At 35.9% G+C, this 20,473-nt stretch overlaps 1 protein-coding gene across 1 annotated transcript in view; it reads right to left on the reverse strand.

Moving 5' to 3' along the window:
* gbe1b (glucan (1,4-alpha-), branching enzyme 1b) overlaps positions 1-20,473 on the reverse strand; it is a 159,808-nt gene that overhangs the window by 54,174 nt on the left and 85,161 nt on the right. Inside the window, exons 11-12 of the mRNA XM_038294400.1 lie at positions 19,011-19,121; positions 18,751-18,922 (exon numbers count right to left, since the gene is read on the reverse strand). Of these exons, the coding sequence (XP_038150328.1) occupies positions 18,751-18,922; positions 19,011-19,121 (283 nt within the window). The remainder of the gene's footprint in view (positions 1-18,750; positions 18,923-19,010; positions 19,122-20,473) is intronic.

Here is a 20,473-nt window from a genome sequence, read left to right on the forward strand (position 1 = left end):
ATGAAGGGGAAAGCAAGTTGTTTCAAAATCAGCACACTCATCAACCTTTATGAGAGCTTTTTTTTTTTCTTTGAAGTTTTGGGAAATTTTCCAAGAAGAAAACACAAATAAAAAGATGAGATTAAACATGTAAAAGTGTGAGACATTTTTGATCTTTTAGCACCCCCATAGAACCCATCCCATAAAAATATAGCTCAAACTACAAAGGAAAACCACAAAAAAGTAGAAACACTCAATGACTTACATTCAATCTTTTCTAATATATTGTGCATTAACTAAGCAGAAGCTAATTATATATAATAAACCGAGATATCAGTTCTTTAAAGCTTAGTAAAGTTTAAAAATATGGTGCAAATGAGGTCCTATAAAGATTTTGTCCATCTGAAAGTGACTCCAGAGCACAGCTTAGTGTTAATTATAAGAAATTTATGGACATTACTACCACTTCCCAAGAATGGTAATAAGGAGGAAAGGAACGCGTGAATCAAACCCTTAGGAATTTTATCATCATTTCATAAATCTGGGTGCACGCTGCACAAGTATGTGCAACTATCCTGTCATGCGAAGAGATGAGATAATGAATCCGTCAGTGAATGTCATGAAACATTATAAAACATTGGTTGGGATAATTGAATTCCCACCAGAGGAAGAAAGAGACAATAGATGGAGGAGGATGCAACGGCAATAAATAAATAAATGAAAATGAAATTAAAAAAACCCACAGTGATCGGATGGAGTTGAACTGACGGGTACTGACAGCCAATTCTAATGAAAAACATTATGGAGGTGTTAAGGAAGTGGCAAACAATAAAAAAAAATGGACTGCCAATGGAAGAAGCTCACTGTAGGAGTCACCTCGAAATTAGGGCAGCGAAAACGTGAAGGAGGCGAGACAGACGTGAGAAGGAGAAGAGAATAAGAGAGGCAAAGAGAGCCGCTTTTTGTGACATCTGCATGAATAAAAAGCCTCCCACGCAACCTGAACATGAAGTTACACCTCAACACTAGCACTAAAAATCCAGACTTATTTTCACTCTCTCCGCCAGAGGATTGTGTTCATCATATTGTCTGACATTCCTGTGTGAATATTTCATATGAAATAGACCAAAAGACCCATAAATAAATAAATTATTCTAGCTGAAGGTTAACTGTGTTTTTAATACAGGGAGGGAAAAAAATCTGAAAAGAAGAACTATTTAACTGAAATGGTCTACTTCAAATGAATTAATTAAAACTGTTGCAGGAAGATGAAGAAGCAGAAAGAAAAGGGGAATTTAAGTGAAAGAAAGAGGAAAACATGGAATGATGGAAAAACACAAACTGATGGACCAGACTAATTGAAAACAATTAAAGCAGTTTCGCAAAACTGGGTCTTTCACAACCTTTTTCTGGTTTGTTACTGTTGAGACATTTATGATCCTGAAAAACAACTGAGAAGAATTTTAACTGTTGGGATAAACATCACTGCTTTGAAAAAGGTTTCTTCAGGACACCAGTTAAATTATGAAAAGTGATTTTGATCGCTACAGTGCACTCAGTAACTGCAATCAATTATAATTTGAAATTTATATTTATTCATGCTTTTTTATGAACATATCTTAGGAAAAAAAATCCCTAAATGCAATTCTTTTTATGGGCTTTTCAGATATTATTCATCTGAACTGTCAGAATGAATCCAAATGTCAGACTGAATTTGATTTTTAAAATAACCATAAACAAAATAATTGTTTATTCCCATTTATGCCCATTTTTTTTTTCACTTTTTTATCTTTACTCAATTTGCTGCTATACTATTTGCTGCTGTTACATCTCGAGTTTCCCACAGAGGAAAAAAAAAAAAAAAAAAAAATCTAAACTATTGCAAAAATACCCATATTTCCTATTTCTTCATTCATAGTCATGACTACTTCTCTCACTTTCCTATTTCTCATGTAAAGCCATTTTCCATTTATGGCAGACAACAGTTTGTTTTTGGACATTTTATCTTTTTAATCCTTATTTTCGTTTAAGCATAAAGCTAACTAGTGAGGAACATTATAGATGTCAACCTGACGGATGCTGCGGCTGATCAAGCCTTACTATAGATAAGCATTTGTAGACTGTGCAAGTACAGTACCAAATACATATTTATTTGACTATTTATCTTTTATTAATAACTGCACAGTATGTTTTCCTTTCTGAAATATGAACTAAACTTCCAGATTTTGTTCTTTTCAGATGTAGTCCTGTGTGTTCCTGAGTTTTTCTTTGTTTTTACTGCTGTTACATATGAATTTTCCCAATGTGAGAATAAAAACCCATATTTTCTATGGATTTTTATTCTACGGTATTTGAAAATTTTCACAAGAAGCAAACTGTTATAGTCATTTTCTTATAACGATCTACATCAACCTCTATTGTTTCATTGGCATATCCCACTATCTCAGGGAAATTGGTCCCTGTGGTTTCAAATATTTACACCCTTTGCAAACAGGAAAAGATAGATTTAAAAAAAACGTTTTAGGAAAAAAATAATCAATATAAAAAGTAATGAACCCTATAAGATATAAAAAAGATGTAGTTATATTTATCTCTTATGAATTTGAAGGCCTATTTATCAGAGATATCAAAGAACTGAGCCATCGTAGGAGTCCTTGTTTTCATACCAAAGCCCGCCTTGTGTGCTCACCAGTCGTGCCGATGTTCAGCTCAACAAAAACATATTCAAAAGTGTTTTGCAGCTAATGTATATTCAACTGAGCGGATTGAATTCAGTACTGATATGCAGTACTGCTTGATCTCTGCTGCACCTGCAATATTTATTTGGAACAACTCTGAGTTATATGGAAATGACTGTGCTAAAGATTGTGCTGTGACAGACGAGCCCAGGCAGTGGAGGAAATTGTTGCAGGCCAGTGGTGCAACAGGCATATCTGTGCTGTGCATGGTACATCAGGAGGTTAGAGACTTACTATGTGAAAATTTTACAATATGGATAGACTGAATGGCTGATATGGCCACTTTATTCCGGCCAGAGCAAGCACAGCCCATGCCTGACTGGGTTATCTCAGAACGTCAAATCAGCCAGAGTTTAATTTAGTCTGCTGGTTTTCTTACAAATATAAGCGTGCCAGCACCCCCACTTCTACTCTAATACAACAGATATGAATTTGATTTGTTTTTCTATAAATAAGAGGGGATCTCAGGAATGAGTCAAAAAGAAAAACAAATGTATCAGGAATAAGCAGTCACCCTGATCAAGCTCACAGGACACCTTGATGCTTTAAGGCATTATTTTATATTCTTTATTAATGCAAAACACCTTTTTGTATTAATCAGGATCCCATACCTCCACATAATTGTTTAAAATAATTCTGAAAACTTTTTTTTTTTTTTTACTTGAACAATTAAATGTGCAACTATGACTTCGCTTCACTGACTCCTCATTCATTTATGGGTTTATTTGAAAAATTTATTTACCGTCTTTGAATTCCACTGATTCTTTTGCTGCTTGTCATCTTTCTGAACTGCTATATTCATATACTAAAGACAAATAAATATTAAAAATGTCCAAAGAGAATAAACAAACTCAAAGGTGACATAGCTTTTTAAGATTTTTACTCTCAGGTTTTTAACACAATGTGGGATATCCACTCTGGCCTCTGGCGCTTTAGTTTTTTTTGGCTTTTCTATTTAATGCAGCTCTTATTTTGTTAAACCTTTCTGTTTCTATTGGTCTGCTATGAGCAAAATAAGGGAAACATCCCAAATACAGATATATGCGTTACCATCGTCATACAAATGCATTGCCACTTCTATGATGATGGCAACTGTAGTTAAATCAATTCTTGTAATGAGGGCATTCTATGGATTTCTTATAGATTTTAAAACTATTCTTTTACAGTTTAAAAAAGATCAAAAAACATTTTTTTTTGTTTTTTTAACTGATTTAAATTGGACGACAAAACTGATCTCTTCAGATATTTCACCCAGTTCCATCTCTAAGGTTTATACAAGTCTACCAGTCATTACCTGTTAATTTATTTATTATTATTATTTTTTTAATCTATTTATCTTGGTTAAATTAATCACATTTCACATTGAGAGAAATATCCTCGGTTGTGCTTAGCAAAGTTGACATAGCAGCATGGACCTACACCTACACTAATTAATTATCTAATTAAAAACACAAAAGTTTATCTTTGATTTGCAAAATTGAAGCTAAACAATATTAAACTATTTGAGCTGTCAAAAAAACCTAAAAAATCAAAGCAAAAGCACAGCATCAATTTGAAGAACTTTTTGGATAATGCCAGTCAGAAGAAGCACCGCTTTCCATGGCCTCAGCCAGGTTTTACATAAACAACAAAAACAAGAATGTTTAAAGCTCTGTTCTAGACTCTCCACTCTCTAATACATTAAAATGAAGTCTCTCAATCACCTCAGGGATCTCTCCTGAATAAAAACAAAAATCCCACTCAGTTGGCAAAAATCAATACGAGTTGTTTAATGCATATTTCATAACTTTACTGTATCCTTCATCAGGCTGACTTGTAAATATCTACAGTACATTTCCCAGTTTTACTTTCAGCATGCCCTTGGGAAAAGGCTCATTGTTGCACAGAGTTGCACACGGTACATCTAGAAGTGAAAGCAACCACAAAGGCATTGTCCTTTTTATATGGAAGTAAAAAAAAAGGATCAGTGCCGTAGAGTGCAGCTCAAACTACAAAAAAAAAAAAAGCTATCAAAAAGTATGCGGTACTTTACATACCAGTGACGAAACACAGACCGAGAAAAAATGCATTACGCAGGTATTCAAACAAGAGCCATAGATACGAAGGCCATCCGAGGTCTTTCCAGTTGTGATGAAATTCAGAGCAACTTCTGAACATGAGCTCCTCTCAAAATTGCAAATTTATCAAAGGTTATGAGGATTCTTTAAAGAATATTACAGCCATACATGTGAAAAGCAGGAACTTTACAAGTCCTTTTTACTTATGTTCTCACTATCAGCAGGACTAATAGAAAGTGTGAATGTTTTATTTGTCCACTAAAACAGCTTAACAACAATTAACCAGATGGCTAAAGCATACAGTTACCTTACGGTGTGCGAAATATAAAGCTTCTGCTCCTTAGCAGCCTTATTACAAAACTGTTTGCATTTTTCTAAACCTTTTTTTTTCTACAAATGCTGGCTGAACTGGCATGTAATGTGCTCAAAGTGTTTGTATGGCCTTGAGATACATCGTGAGGGCACAATTTTCTGGGTCAAAACTTTTTTTTTCCTCTCCCCCTCTTCACCTCTAAATGTACTGACATTCTCATCTATCTTTTTTTTATTATACACAAGTGCACCAAGCCTGCTTTAAAAGGTTTCAGACGGATTGAATCTGCTTCACGTGCTCAATACGAAACTTCAAAGTTCAGTGGAGCAATTTTACAGGTGATCAGAGCAGCAATTTAAGTTAATCACTCTCCAGTACAAGAGTAGTGATTTGTGCATCTTTTGTCGCTATGTATTCAAAATTATTACTTTCAGACCCATAAATCACTTATGACAGAAAGCAGGCGATTGAAACTGTCTTGAGAATGAGATCAACATCAGAGTGACTTTACGTCTGGTTAGAAACGTATTCATAGGTCATTTTTATAAGTCCAAGTCAGGCCTTTAATGTTATATCATCAGATGCCGTCCAGGTCAACTTTAAACAATGAGTTACCATTTTTTTTTGGAAAATGTAGTTTAACAATGAAAAATGCTAATCAAATGTTATGAGTTACTCTTCATGTTAAAATTTAAATTTTTACCAATTTGGGATTACATAAATATGCTTTTATGTTAAATGAACAGAGCTTTTTAGCATCTGTTACAGTAAAATCATCCTTTAGGGTTTTTTTATTTGAAGAAACATTATGAATTTAAAGATACCTTACAAGAATGCCGTAACACTGGAATAAACTAATGTTACGACTGGCGTCGTCCACTTAATTATGCAAATATGAGTGTGCTGGTGCACTCAAATATACACTCAATACACTCAAATATACATCTTTTTGAAAATAAATAACATAAAATGTTCAACTTCAGGTGTCTTGGCTCCTTGGGATCTAAAGAGGATGGATTCTTCATGCTATGATCTGGCCTCCCCAAGACGGACAGTAACACTAAGAAAATCACATTAACCAAAAAAGAAAACAAAAAACAAATTTTTTGTTTGGACCAAAGACTCAGACTCGTATATCCTTACCTCCCTACTTAGTTCTTAATGTTCTGTAAGTCAATCAAAAACTAATTTTTGTTAGAGTAGCACTTAAACAAATAAAAACATAAAATGTTCTTATTGCAAGATAGTGTTAATCTTCTGTAAAGACTACTTCTAAAATAGATTTTTTTTTTTTTTTTTTTTTTTACAGTGATTGTACTAACTAATAAAGGGCTGTCTTTAGCCTACTACTGAATTTGAAAGTAGGAGCAATGCTGCATGTGAAATTTTCCTTTAGTCAGTAGCACACATTGTCATATATATTTTTCCACTCACATTAAAAGGCTATAACAAAGCCAAAGTCATACAGTAACAAATACAAATTTAGGATCAAATACAAAAAGGTTAAAGATGGAAATAAAATCTGTGAAAAAAAATAAAGCTTAGACAGAAGCCATGGCTCTGATAAGCAGCTCTTTAAAAAAGCTACCCTTCATTAACGGCTTCAGTACAGCAAGTTCTTTACCCGTTTTAGTTCTCAGATGTTGTACTTGCATAACCCTTGCTAAGATGATTGGTTTGTTTCAGAAGATAATACAGCATCCAGTGGAAGCCTTCGACTCCTTTTTGATTTGAGCATTTAAAAAACCTACATCTGACACATCTCCATTAGGCAATCATTTGCCTCTCAGCTACAATAACACAGCAGCGATCCTCCCATATGTCTGAATTAATCACCGTAATAATCACCTTCTTCTGTCTACCCAGAGCAGAAATAAAGCAGACAGTGTATTTTATTGTCTTGAAGAAAAAAAAAAGTGATAGATTCTCACCCTGATGCACACACTAGAACCAACATTAGATATTACTGATATATAACACCAGGTGTTTCAGTGTGATAGGGAATGCTGTGATCATTAAGAGATCCTTCCAGGACTGTTGCAGCTTCCCACAACAAATAAGTGTAAATCTTTTATTGCCCAGTAGATTTACTGATAAGTTTAATTACTGCCTTTTTTCAAGCAAACCTGGTGGGTTATTTTAAATGTTATATTTGTTATACTTTCTGTCAAGTTATGAAGTTTGTTGTTAGCTCTGAGCTTATCTGTAAAGAAATTCAATAACAGAAGTTAGGGCAGGGATAAACTTTCAGGGTTTTAAGAGAGTCGAGGAGGACTAAAGACAAAAGAATAATGGCCGGAGACAGAGAGTCGGTAAAAGAGAGAGGCAAAATGACTTTAGTAGTGTGGGATCCTTAAGGGTAGATGGGAGCAGACATGGAACTGCAATAGTGTGCAAATGTTGCTATGCTATCTTAGCTTTACCACTGAGAATCACCACAAATCTTTTCAATCTTTTCAAGTCAGCTAAAAAAGTGCTTTATAATCATGTATTGGAAAAACAAAAATAAAAAAGCCGATTGACTTCTTCAACTTTGCATACATCCATTCAGGCCACCCTTTATAATGCTACCATCCTGGACCAGCTCCCAGACAAAAAGGAATAACAAATGCAATAACTTTCTCTCTAAAGATTAGTGTTAAATCAGCAAAATCAACTCATCACCCTTTTAGTGAAATGCCTCTCCAGTAACTGTATCATACGAGTCGTGAAGATGTAAGGATACAGCCCACACTAAGGTGTGGTCAAGCTGCACCATGAAGCTGTATAAACGCTACAAAGCTAATTTCTTTGGTTGTCTTTCAAAAGGGATACTAGTTCAATAAGTGTGCAAATAAATGCTAAATAAATTCCACTAAAGTAACAAATTTTTTTTATATTTTAAAGGTATAATGGATGATTTTCGCAAATTTTTAAAAAGACCTTCCCTCTCCATGTAAAAAAGTAAAATAAAACATGCACATGCACAACCCTGTACCCACTCCCGAGAGGGAAAGCTGATTAAATGCATGCGAGAGCTCCACGAGGTCATCCTTCTGCACGCTGTTTGAAAACTGCTGTTTGCATCGCTCATACAAGCTTACTTTCCAAACAAATATTTGCAATTTTTCCACTATGTCAGATTCACAACCAGTAAGTGACAATGGGGACGAGCACGTAGGACCGCCTTACGTAAACATATCAACAGAATGATTGACAATTAGGAGGACCACTTATTTAGATGATCCACCCGGAAAAATAACACCCTCCATAAGACCTTTAAGGTTGTCTGAGGTCCAGAAATCCAAAATAAAAAATAGCAAATCTGGGCAAACAACACTTATCTTTAGTTTGATACGTTGCCAAATTAGTGCTGTATCAGAAGACAGTATTTGAGCATCCATACTTTATAGAATATTGATTTTTTTCAAGTATTTTACCATATCTAAGGAATGGATGCAATGAAAGTCAACCATTGGGCTAAGGTCTGTAAAAGCCATTAATGCAAAATGAAAGACAAAGCAGAGATGTAGCTTATTGTTTTAAAGAGCTTGCATCATTGGAAGACTTGAAGTATCCAATTCAAACCTTACAGGATATCACTCTGGGTTAAATTGATGATACTTTTCTTTAGAACTTACAACTGCAATGAGAAGTTAATTATCTGTATTATCTCGATACATCAAACCATAATAAAACACATGCCATATGTTTTCAATCAGTGGAAATGTGTCACATTTCAAAGACCTCATGTGCATTGGCCTAAATTTAAATAATTCTTAACAAATTAGGAAATCCATGGGTAATAATGGCTGCAAAGATATAAGTTGTTTAGCAGAACTAGTTTAAAGAAGGTACAAACAAAGGTATAATCTATTACTATTTTCTAAATCTTAGCTCACAGCATTTATGAACTCAGCATTTCAAAATCTCACAACTTAATACTACTTCCTGTCTGAATAAAGTAGTTTAATAAAAACGTGGGTGCAGAACTTATAACACCCTTCTTTTTATTCACTATTAAGAACATTAGCTTATACAAAGTAGTCAAAATTAGCTGCTGACATTAACTAAATGGCTCAGATTGGCAGGACAAACTTTACTTTGACAGTGACGAGCTTTGCTGTGTTTAAATAGCTTTTAGTGCCCTAGTTAAGGATACAATTAATATAAAGAAAAACCTTTTGGATAATTAATGCTGATTAGATTTATGTCAGGTTTGATAGGAATGGAAAATAAAATTATTTAAATAGAGGTGCAGTAGCAGAAAAAAACCTTTGTTTCATTAATTGTGTTACTCAGTTATAATACCCTGAGAACAAGACATTAAAGAGGACAAAGGTTGTCTAATTTATTTACTTTTTTTCATGATTGTAGGTACAGTAGTGCTTACAGAGTTATGTAAAACAGCTTCAGCTGGCATGTCCCATTACTTGTCTGCACAGACCAGCATCAGTTAACCGCCTGACAGTGACACAGTCCCCTCAGTAATTAGCAGCACAAGGAGAAGCCAAGGATCAATGTGTTTTTCATTGGAGGGATTCTGGCAAAGGAAGATCAATGAGGGGATGAGAGGGCAAGAGTCTCACAAAGGGTTTTAGCTAGAATCTAATAACAAGGAAGAAGCTGCAGACTTGATATTATTAGTTGTTCTAATTTGATATCCTGTGTTGTTAATGTCACTCCCACTCACAGTTTGCACATTAAAAAAGCGTTATTGGTTAAACAGCAGAGGTGGGATTGGCACGCTCCTCCAAATCCCCAAGCAAGAAAGAAAAGTCGGCTGAAAAAGGGATTATACATTTGAAAATTTACGAGAAAGAAGTGCTGGTTTTCAATTCACTCTTCAGGGCTACAATATAATGGCTGCCTGTTGCACTGTAGTCCACTATGAATGCAAAGAGGTGAGAAGTTTCAGCTCAGAGATTTGGTCGGTAAATCTGCAAGGTTATCTTATGTCTCGGTGAGCCCTGAAAGTCAGGAAGTGGGAGCACTTCCATTTCGTCCCTGTTGATGCAATGATAAAGCCACTGAAGCATTTCATTAGCGCCACGCCACTTGGTGCTTTAATGTCGCCGACGCTCCTACATCTTTTACAGTATCCATCCAGCAGCGCCCGGAATGCGAATGCTCCCTTTGTCCTCTTGCTCTGTGGTGTTTGCTAGTGGTCAGAAGTAAATAAATGGTTTTTCTAGGCAATGCACTTGAAATTGATTTGCTTGCTCAAACAATTTGCTCTTGCTCAGCACAGGCTAAATGACTCTGCCATCATTGATCCACTGACATGGCAAGTCATCTTGATTTACGTGATTTTCTTGGTTTTCTCCTTTAACCATTTTCAAAATGCGTTTGTAATGGCCTAAACTTGGAAACATTTTAAGATGTCTGAACATTTTTTTTTTTTACTGTTCTTGAATTTTATAATTAATTTTTATTAATAAGATATATGGAAATTGTTATGATTTGGCAAGTGCATAATTTTTCCAAGTTAGAATGCATTAAGAAAATGAAATCATCCCTTATTTGTTCATACATACACAAAAACACATTAACACTCAAACAGCCCTGATCAAAATTAAATCAGCTCATTTCACAGACTGGTCTAATACAAGCTACACTGTGTATTTACATAAAATACACAGTGCAGATCTATAAGCTTGTTGATGATCTATAAATCATCACCAAGGGCTCAGAATGTTGTTTCAAAGAGGTTTACTCATAATTTTTCTTAAAGGGCGTTTGTATTTTAGGTCTTTCCTCTTAAGGTAGTTCTAAGATTTTCTAGGATCTTCAAAGGCCGTCTAGATTTTCAAAATGCGCTTTTAATTCCTGTGTGTAGTCTAAGGCAGCAATCTCTTTTACACCTTATTATTGTTTTGTCAGAGATTTCTAAACATTCTGAAATCGAAAAGAGAAGAATAAAGCTCACTATTTTTAAAAAGGGTAAATATGAATTTACACAGATTACTTTGAAGAATTATGGTGGTTTATCTTGAAAGGAGGAGGAAGTTATGTTGCCTGATAGCAGAAACTTCAGGCAGAGACCTAACAGACTAGCATTACCTTTGATTTTAAAAGCTCTCTGGGTAAACCATTTAATTCTATCAACATTGCTTGGATGTATGGAGGACCAACTCTGCCATATTTAAAAATAAAAACAGAAATAAATGAATACTCGATAAATAAATAAGCATAAAATGAATTGCCCCAATAATACAATAAATAAATGTAGGTAGAAATTAAATTAAACATTTTTTTTTAAACAAATGTATTTGCCTTTGTAATAATTATCTTATTTATTTATTGTCCTTTATAATCTTCAACTTTATTACTTATTACTAAGTATTTACGTGTATTTATGTGCATGATTTCATATTTGTCTCTTTTATTTGTCTTTTGTAATTTTTCACCCTATTTATTTCTGCCTGTCGTTTTTACATTTCTGTATGCATTTCTGCCTCATTATGTACATGAGGAAGGGGTGTGTCTCCTCTCCTCCTGTAAATTTGACCAATGCCGCAAAATGCCAACTAACCAATGGGCAGAAGTTGACCCTCTTTACATAATGAGGCAGAAATGCATGCAAAAACATAAAAACGAAAGGCAGAAATAAATAGCATTGAAGAAATAAAGGAAAAAAAAATACAAACGAAGAATAAAACGGACAAAGATTTTATAACATGTACATAAATAAATACTTAAAAAAAAATAAGTAATAAATAAATAAAGCTGAAGATTATAATGGACAATAAATAAATAAGGTAATTATTACAAAAGCGAATAAATAAAGAAGCTAATTAAAAGAGTTATATACATTTATGTCTCACTGTACAATTTAATTTCTACTTACATTTATGTGTTTATTGTATTTTTGGGGGCAATTAATTGTATGCTTATTTATTTCTTGAGCATTTATTTATTTCTATATTTATTTTTAAATAAGGCAGAGTTGTTCTTCCATATGGATGACATTAGTTGTGCTTATATGCTTAAAATTCCTTGATTGGACTGAAACATGTTTGGATTTAAAAGAAACTCTTACAGTGTTCAGTGAGTGTGAGCAAACATCTGAAAGTTCCCCAATCTGGTTGACAATCCTAATCGGATCCCAGTATTCCCTTTTGCCTGTTAATATGACACTTTTCCCCCGAATGACCTTTATATTGATCCCTTAGTGCCATGGGAACATAACTATGTACTGCAATGATATTTTAAGCCTGCACACAATTATTTTAACCTATAAAGCAGAGAGAAAATGACCTAGAGCACTTTTTCTTATATTGAGAGAGGCAACATTGGGTCTTTCTCAGGCTGAGGCGTCGTCTCTAGAGACATAAGAATCATCTGATTAAAAACTGTGTAAAAGTAAAAAAAAAAATAAATAAAAAAGATTGTGGAATCCATTTTCTTTTCTTTGATAAATATTATTAAATGCATTTTTGAATGTAAGCAAATGATCCATAAGCACAATATTAAATCAAGAGAGAAACTTCATCGTATCCTTTACAAAAAATTCTGTGGACTTAATCAGATCATTGTCAAATAAACTTGGAAGGTATTTGTCACTCATCACCTTTTTCCTCATTCTGAATCAGTAATGATTAGCTGAAAATGAATGTGGCACAGAAATCTGTGGGGGAGTCAAAGCACCAAGAGTGCAGCAGAGAGTGCCTTTCAGCATTGCTTTAGTCAAAGAATCAGATATAATTACTTTCAACTGTCCTTCAGCAGCCCACATGGGGTCAATCCTCTGGCATTCTAATCATTAAAGGCTGTCCGGTTAGAGCTGTCCAAAGAGAAAAGCTGTTTTGATAGTTCTCTCTGCCCACCCAAACATCTATCTAAGCAGCAGCACATCTTATAATATAGACTGATGGCAAAATCTAAGCAGGTAAAACACTTTTGATTTGCCGAGCTGAAGGGTTTGTTTGGGGAACCAAGTGTCCAGGTAGATGGAAAGAAAGCTGAAACCTAACAAGCTAATAAAAAAAAAATAAAAAAAAATCAATGAATATCACCCTGATCACTCCATCACATTGGGCAGGTCTACATATATGATGGGGTAAGCATAACTGTGCTGATTCTTTAGAAAAGGGGACAGGGACAAATATCACAGATGATGGGAAGAGGGCTAGAGCCAAAATCTGCTGCAAAATGCAAATAACTCTCTAACCTTGCGCTGCAAGCTGGATTGTCACGAGATCCGACTTTTCTGTCTCGAAACAAATCCATCTTGAAAGACTCCCGCTAATACGTCCATCTCATAAAGACCAGGGGGCCGGACCAATGACATGCCAGCAGTGTTTCTCAGGGCGGGAAATGTAGGAATGACGACAGTCAGAAGGGCCTTGGTGGGGGCATTACAAACATGGCTACACTGGAGGATTCACCTGTCGATACCGCAATTGAGTCAGTTTTAGCTAAAAGAGAAAAAAAATATTTGTTTAAAGAAGGAGCAAAGAGAAGCATTTTGTGCATTTTTAGATGAGAAAGATGTCTGTGCTTTTCTTCCAATGGAATCTGGAAAAAGTTTGATTTATCAGCTTACGGAACATCACAAATCGCTGCAATGATTGGCTGAAAGCGTATTATGGGAGGTGGTACTAGTTGGGATATCAGCCAATCAGCTCGAAGTATTGTACTAAACCTCTTTCCTTTTCATACAGTAGACGGATTGAACGGCAGCCACCCCAGATTGATAAAGTAGAATCCAACTCAGTTCTACACATAAATCTGGCTACTGCTAGGTTACAGATTCTCTCCATTTGATCTGAATCAGCTGAATGATTTGTTTTTTTTGGAAGAAAAAAAAGGCAAAAATGTCAAACTGTAGACTGCAAAAAATAAAATGCTTATCACTCTTTCAGATCTTCTTTTCATAAAAAAATTATTTAGAAATACATTAGCTTTGCTCTCTTTTTTTTTGTAATTTTTTCCCCATGTTATATAGGTCCAAATGTTCAAGTAGGATGAATATTTTTTGCATTGGTGTACAAGCTGTATTTCCATTGAATATAGGTCTGGCACAATCAAGGAAATGCATTGATTGCAGCCAAGGTCAAATTCCAACTCTTTGTAATTAATAATGACTATTATCTTTACCAGCAGGAGCTGATAAAGTCATGCTCCCTTTCAAATGATGAGTTACAAATGAGCTGCACCTCAACAGCGATTGGAGAGGGGGAGCATTTGGAGAATAAAAGCAATCCGTTTGACTTTTGGCTCATAATTTACAATCAGTTCTGGAAACTGGGGTCAACCCAACTTCAATGAACTCTCCTGATGCCATCGGTTATAATTATTGTTGGTGGGCTCATCCACACACAAATGTTTGGAACCAGAAAAAAACTTATAAGACGGGAGCCATTTAAACAAAAATAAGAGTGATTACTGAATACAATTCTTATTGAAATAACACTTGAATTAAATACTGTATCAATAAAAACAGACTTAAATACATACAAGAAATAACCCTGAATATAAAAGCTATGTAAGCCATGAAAGTATCTATTCTAAAAGGAAAATCTGTCCTTTCTTGTCTGTATAGGAGCTCGTCTTAAACCAGCTGCTTGCTTGTGAAAGACAGGAGAGTAGATGTATTTTCCTATCCGTTCATTGAACACTTAGGGGAGCGCTATGTCTGCCCGGGGGCAAACGTTCAAATGCAGCTGGATTACAGTGCATGACAGGGATCTAAAACCCGTCTCCTTGCCTGTTTTAATAGAAGGAAAAGGGGGAGCAGCCATCAAACGACCTTGATCACCTCTTCAGCATTTTAATGTCACCGGAACAACACAAGTATGTGCCCTGATTGTAAAACATGACCTAATTAGGGAGGACAATATCAGTTTACTGTAGAATGTTTAGTTTTGTCGACTCGCACAACAAATTGGACAAAAAACAAATATAGTATAAAGTACAGCATAAGGTATATACAGCAGGATCCCTTTTTCTACAGTTTTTATATGTTGTAAATTAGTCTCAAAACTGTTTCATTATAGTTACTTCATCTTTAATCTTCACAAAATTGGCTGCAATATCAAAGAGGTTCTTGGTAATTTTAGAAAATGGATTAATGTTTAAAGATCTGGACATAACACTCAAAACTAAGCTTCTGTAGATCTTATTTCTACTGCCCACCCTAGAGATATTCTTGTAAGTTGAAGCCTGCTTGCTTTACAGATCTCACAGTTAGAATAGAAGAGCAGAAAAATGCAATAAAGCTAAAAGAAATGTCTGTATACTTCCAGAACCACAATGTGTAAAGGCACAAACGGCAGGAGGTACAAAAGAAATCCGACAGCAATGTCTCAAAAAGCCCAGTGATCTCAATTATTTATAAAAAATAAAAAACGACGAGTGGAAACCCGTCAGGCAACCCCTAGATTTGGTTGCCTGACCGAATCGAGGAAACGTTGGTTTAGGTTATTTATGGGAGGAAAATGTCTCTATGGAAAAAATCTTCACCGGTCAGAAGAGAAAAAAGGAGAGTCGGAAAGCTAGATGCAGGTGAAGAAAGACTGGATTCCAGGTTCAATATAACATGTATTTAGAGAGACTAAAAACTAATAGCGCTTGTGCCTTATTTGCCACAGGCAAGGTTAACAAACCCTCCTGTAACTAAAGCATCTAAACTCCCAATTACCAGGGTCTGCAATGAATTTACAGGTTTCTTTACAAAAAAAAAAAAAAAAAAAAAAGAATAGAGGGGCAGACTGTGCATCCATTTAAACTGTGATATTGAAGTTGTTTCCAACTAGAACTTATTTCGACAAAATGTCAGACTTTCCACCAAATAAACTACAAAAAACCATCCGTCCATCTTCTTCCGCTTATCCAGGTCGGGTCACGGGGGTAGCCGCTTCAGTAGGGAGGCCCAGACATTCCTCTCTCAAGCCACTTGGCGTTCCCAGGACATCCGAGAAACATAGTCCCTCCAGCGTGTCCTGGGTCTCCCCCTGGGTCTCCTCCTGGAAGGATCTTTAGACCAACAAAGCTCCTCTTCCTGCTGTCTTGATGGTTTACCTACAGCTTTCCTTCCAAAAATTTTGCCTGTCATACCTTCTGATTTAACAGAAAAATTTTCTTTTATCAGTCTTACCAAACCAAGGGTCCATCCTAGGCCAACTCCTGTTCAATGTCTACATGCTGGACTTTTGACTACAACAGATATCATAAGTTATCACTATACAGATGACACACAGCTGTTCATTAAGATGTCACCAGGTGACAACAAACTACAGCTGGGCAATATGACCTAAATCACATTACATATTACTTTCAACTAATTATTACATTCTTGTACCCATTTAAGTTTAAACATCCAGCAAATTCTCATTGAACATGAGAACAATTTTACTTCTCTTTCAAACATTTTTGTGCAAAGGTAATGGAGCCTTTTGCACATCTTTGAACTCAACAGGTTGTGCTGTTGGTGGTGAAGGATGGATGTGTTACTTTGGGTTGTCCTGACAGTTTTCAGTCAAACTTTGTATTTCATGTTTTTTTGGTGTAATTTTGGTGCCACCAAACTGAGGATGCAGTGAGAAAAATGTGCATTGTTTAAACCCGCATACCCTCTCTCAACCCTATGCGGACCTTCCTGAACCTGACAACCCGCTCAACTCTTTGTGGTCAGTTAATCTCTGCTCTCGCTCGTCTCCACGGGAATAAGTGATGTAATTTCGATTACAGCCGTGTTAGACGTTTCTTCACTGGGCTCATCTGGCATTCTCTCTGTTTATGCTTCTGACTGGATCGGCCGAATATACACACGCTGCAGCGTCTTAAAGGAGAAGGAAATACCAGCAACAAGCGCACACAGCAAAACGGTAGAATTAAGTTTATTTATTTTACAGACATGGGGAAATTGTCGCTGATTATCTTAGTGAATGAGAGTAATGGTAAAAATCTAGTTAATCGCCAAGGCCTACTACGAATCCAATTAAAGAGCAAGGTAAATTCATAGAGGAAATCAATGTGTGGATGAGCTAAATGTTTTTTCAGCTGAATCATAACAACCTGAAGTAATAATCTTTGGACCAAAGGAAGACGGTTTAAGAGTTAGAGCCAGCTTCAGTTAATAAAGCAAGAAACCACCAATCAGGCTTGAAGTTTGGATGCAGTGATGGACTTAGACTGAACCAAAAGAACAAAGTAAGATAAAGGCAGTAATAGACAGCCTTCTATCACCTAATGAACATCTACAGGACAAATTAATGTCTCAGCAGGATTTCGGAAAAAGTAATTCAAGCTTTTAATTATAGCGGAACTGGTTACAGGTCATCCTAAAAACTGACCAGATATCTTTAGTTGATGCGGAATGGTGCTGCCTGCATCCTCACCTAAACAGAGGAAGCAGAGCAGATGACCCCTAGTCTAAAACTACTTCACTGGCTAAAAATTATTCTTTGGTTTGTAGTCTAGCTACATAATCATGTCACTATTAATCATGTCAGTTCTATAATCATTTAATAACTTTAAAAATCATAATTTTTAAATTTCAGTTTTATATTTCCTCATATTACAATATTCTTTTCTCAGTATTCCTATTACATTTTGTTCTTGTACAACACTTTTAATTGTCTTGTTAAAATGTTAAAATGTGCTTTACAAAACACTGTTCATCACCTGTTTACACTTTTCTTTATTTACTGTGAAGCCTGAAAAAAGCAGCTTGTTTCTATTAGCAAACATTTTTCTTTTGGTAGAACAAAATTGTCAATCGGGGGCTATATAAATAAGATGGATTAAAGTGAGCAGGGCAAGTACTGCTCAGAGTTTGTGATGACTTTGAATCAAAATAATGCCAGCAATCTTATTTTTTATCCACTCTTTGTCAGGTTTTATGTGGACTGTAAGGGATAGTCCTCATGTTACTTAGCCATATCTATCCCACATTTACATGTTGGATGGATGACCGAATTACTTATAAATAACCTCACGACTGCAAGATCCACGGGTCATGTTTCTAAACCACTGTGTTTGACTGGTGATATGGGATGAGATTTTTTTATTATTATTATGTTCAGCACTATGAGCAACTATACTATAGGTGTATCTGTCTAGGACGTAATATAATGGAAGTTCAACTTCAAGCAGATTTGCATCCGTTTCAAATATCAACTTGTAAATATTAGTTTCTTTTTTGTTCTTTGGGTGCAACAAAGATACATTATATTAATAAAGTATGAATAAATACATATATACAAACAGACCATGATAAATGCCAAAGCATGCAGGTAATTTGTGATACTGAGGCTTCACATGTTGTGTGATTTCGGGGAGCCAAGCACATTGAGAATGTACTGTCTGTAGCAGAAAATGATGCAGGGAAGAGCCATGCAGGGCTGTACTGTAGCTTATAATAGGAAGTCACTGGCAAATGTATATGTCAGACAAGCTATTATCCTGCTGTGCACAGGAAGTGCTTTTTGAAATAAAAGTAATCAGGCCTCATTCTTCATAATATAATGCAATGATGTCGTTTTTCTTATCAGCAATTACTGTTGGAGCATTTATAATTGGACATTGCCGTTATTTGAAGCCGTAACGAAAATATATATCTTAATGAAAGTGAGAATAAAAGAGCAGCAGAAAAAACTATTTCATATTTTAGCACAAAGTGAAACCTTTTGTAGCACCTGTAGCTCTAGGTTCTTCTTCTTTTACAGTGATGACTCACCCATAAAGTTCAGGTATCCCTCTCCACCTAAACCATGAGTGAGGAGGCGGATCATCTTATGCAGCTGCATTCCACGGTCGATGATGGGCGACATGGGAATCAGGGCACTCATATTGGTGTACATCTCCTTGTCCATTAGCCAGAAGGCCAGAGTCTTATCACCAACCAGAGCCTGGAAATGTGTGTGATATTGCATTATTCACAGTAGAAAAAGATGCTGACTTGATGTGCATTAAAGGGAGATGAGATTTAAAGCGTACCTGATCGTGGCTTTCTGCATAGGCGATGCATTTCTCTCCATATCGCCTGTTGGTCAGTGTGAAGACAATATTACCCATGTCCCACTCTTCATCCTTTAACTCCTTCAGGATCTACAAGTGACAGAGAGGGTTTATGAAAAAGGGTATGATAGATGTATAGCTGAAAGTTCTTTTCAGATTGACTGATGCCTTCAGCGCAGTATTTCAGTCCTGGCAGTCTTTCTACCTTTCCTAAGTTTTCTCTGGGTTACACTTCTTACCGAGATCAATCTCTGTTTTGACATCTCTATATCCGTACTGTGAGTTATGTCTACCTATAAATGGTGGTAATGGAGTTTTTAATAACTGCACTACAGCCCATGGGTAGTAAGGCATCAGCTCTCCAAACCCAAGATGGGCAAGGTCAGAACCTCTAATCCAATGGAAGGATCCAACAATAAATCCAGACGGTGGCACTGCACTGGCATGTCAACATACTCTCTTACTGCCAATGGAGTCATTTAAGAAAGGGGAGGAAATGAAGAGAGGTAACGGAAGCATCCAAGTGACATCTTTAGAGACGGTGCTGCAATAAATAAAATCTAACCCCGTGTAATCGGAAGAATACAGAAATAACAAAATGAAGAGGAAAAAAATAATGTGACTGCACTAAGAACAAATATAATTCGATGAAGATGAGTGGTGGGATACTCTCAAAATCACTTTGAATATTGAAAAAAAGAATTGTCCTCCAGGAATCCTTGGCAATATACATGCCGCTGTCTGAGAGGTGGGTGACTCGGCAAACCCATTTCAGAGACAGGCTGAAGTCTGCTCAGTGGAATTGGCAGTGACAGCTGATTGACAAGTCAGGAAACCTTTATATTACTCTACAGAGCCATAATCCTCTGAGTAAAGAGAGTAAATTGTGCCGATCAATATGTCTGGGATGAACTGACTGGTTCTCCTAAATAAAAGCAATGTGCCTCTCTATATCACCATCTGTTCACATTCAATTTTCATCACCTTTGCCTTGTGTGGCTATAATCATTGCCACTGCCACCAAAGACACTTTAGAGTGGCAATTCTTTTCCACATGTGACAGGATCTCTAAGGTATTAACTCCTGCTATTACTGATACATTGTCAGACACTCAAATCATGGAAATATTGTGCAATTATTTAGGAAATATTTTAGCCGAGATCGAAATCATGAATTAAAACTAAAGTGTTAAAAACACAACCAATCGTACTTATGAAAAATATGTAACAAATTACTTATTTTACAACAGAGAAAACACAAATGTGTTGTAGTCGACGCCACAACATCCAAAACCTTATATTGTCTTTTCTTGGCCTGCGTTTACATCAGACACACTTTGAGCAGTAGAAGCAGCTGGTTTACATGCAAAGTCTATTGTTGACACGCATCAGAATGTCCTGCAGCAGGAGCATCGCATCTGAGCAACACATTATGGGCTTCTG

This window comes from Cyprinodon tularosa, unplaced genomic scaffold (assembly GCF_016077235.1).
Source record: "Cyprinodon tularosa strain WSP-4 unplaced genomic scaffold, ASM1607723v1 ctg34, whole genome shotgun sequence".
Classification (NCBI taxonomy): domain Eukaryota; kingdom Metazoa; phylum Chordata; class Actinopteri; order Cyprinodontiformes; family Cyprinodontidae; genus Cyprinodon; species Cyprinodon tularosa.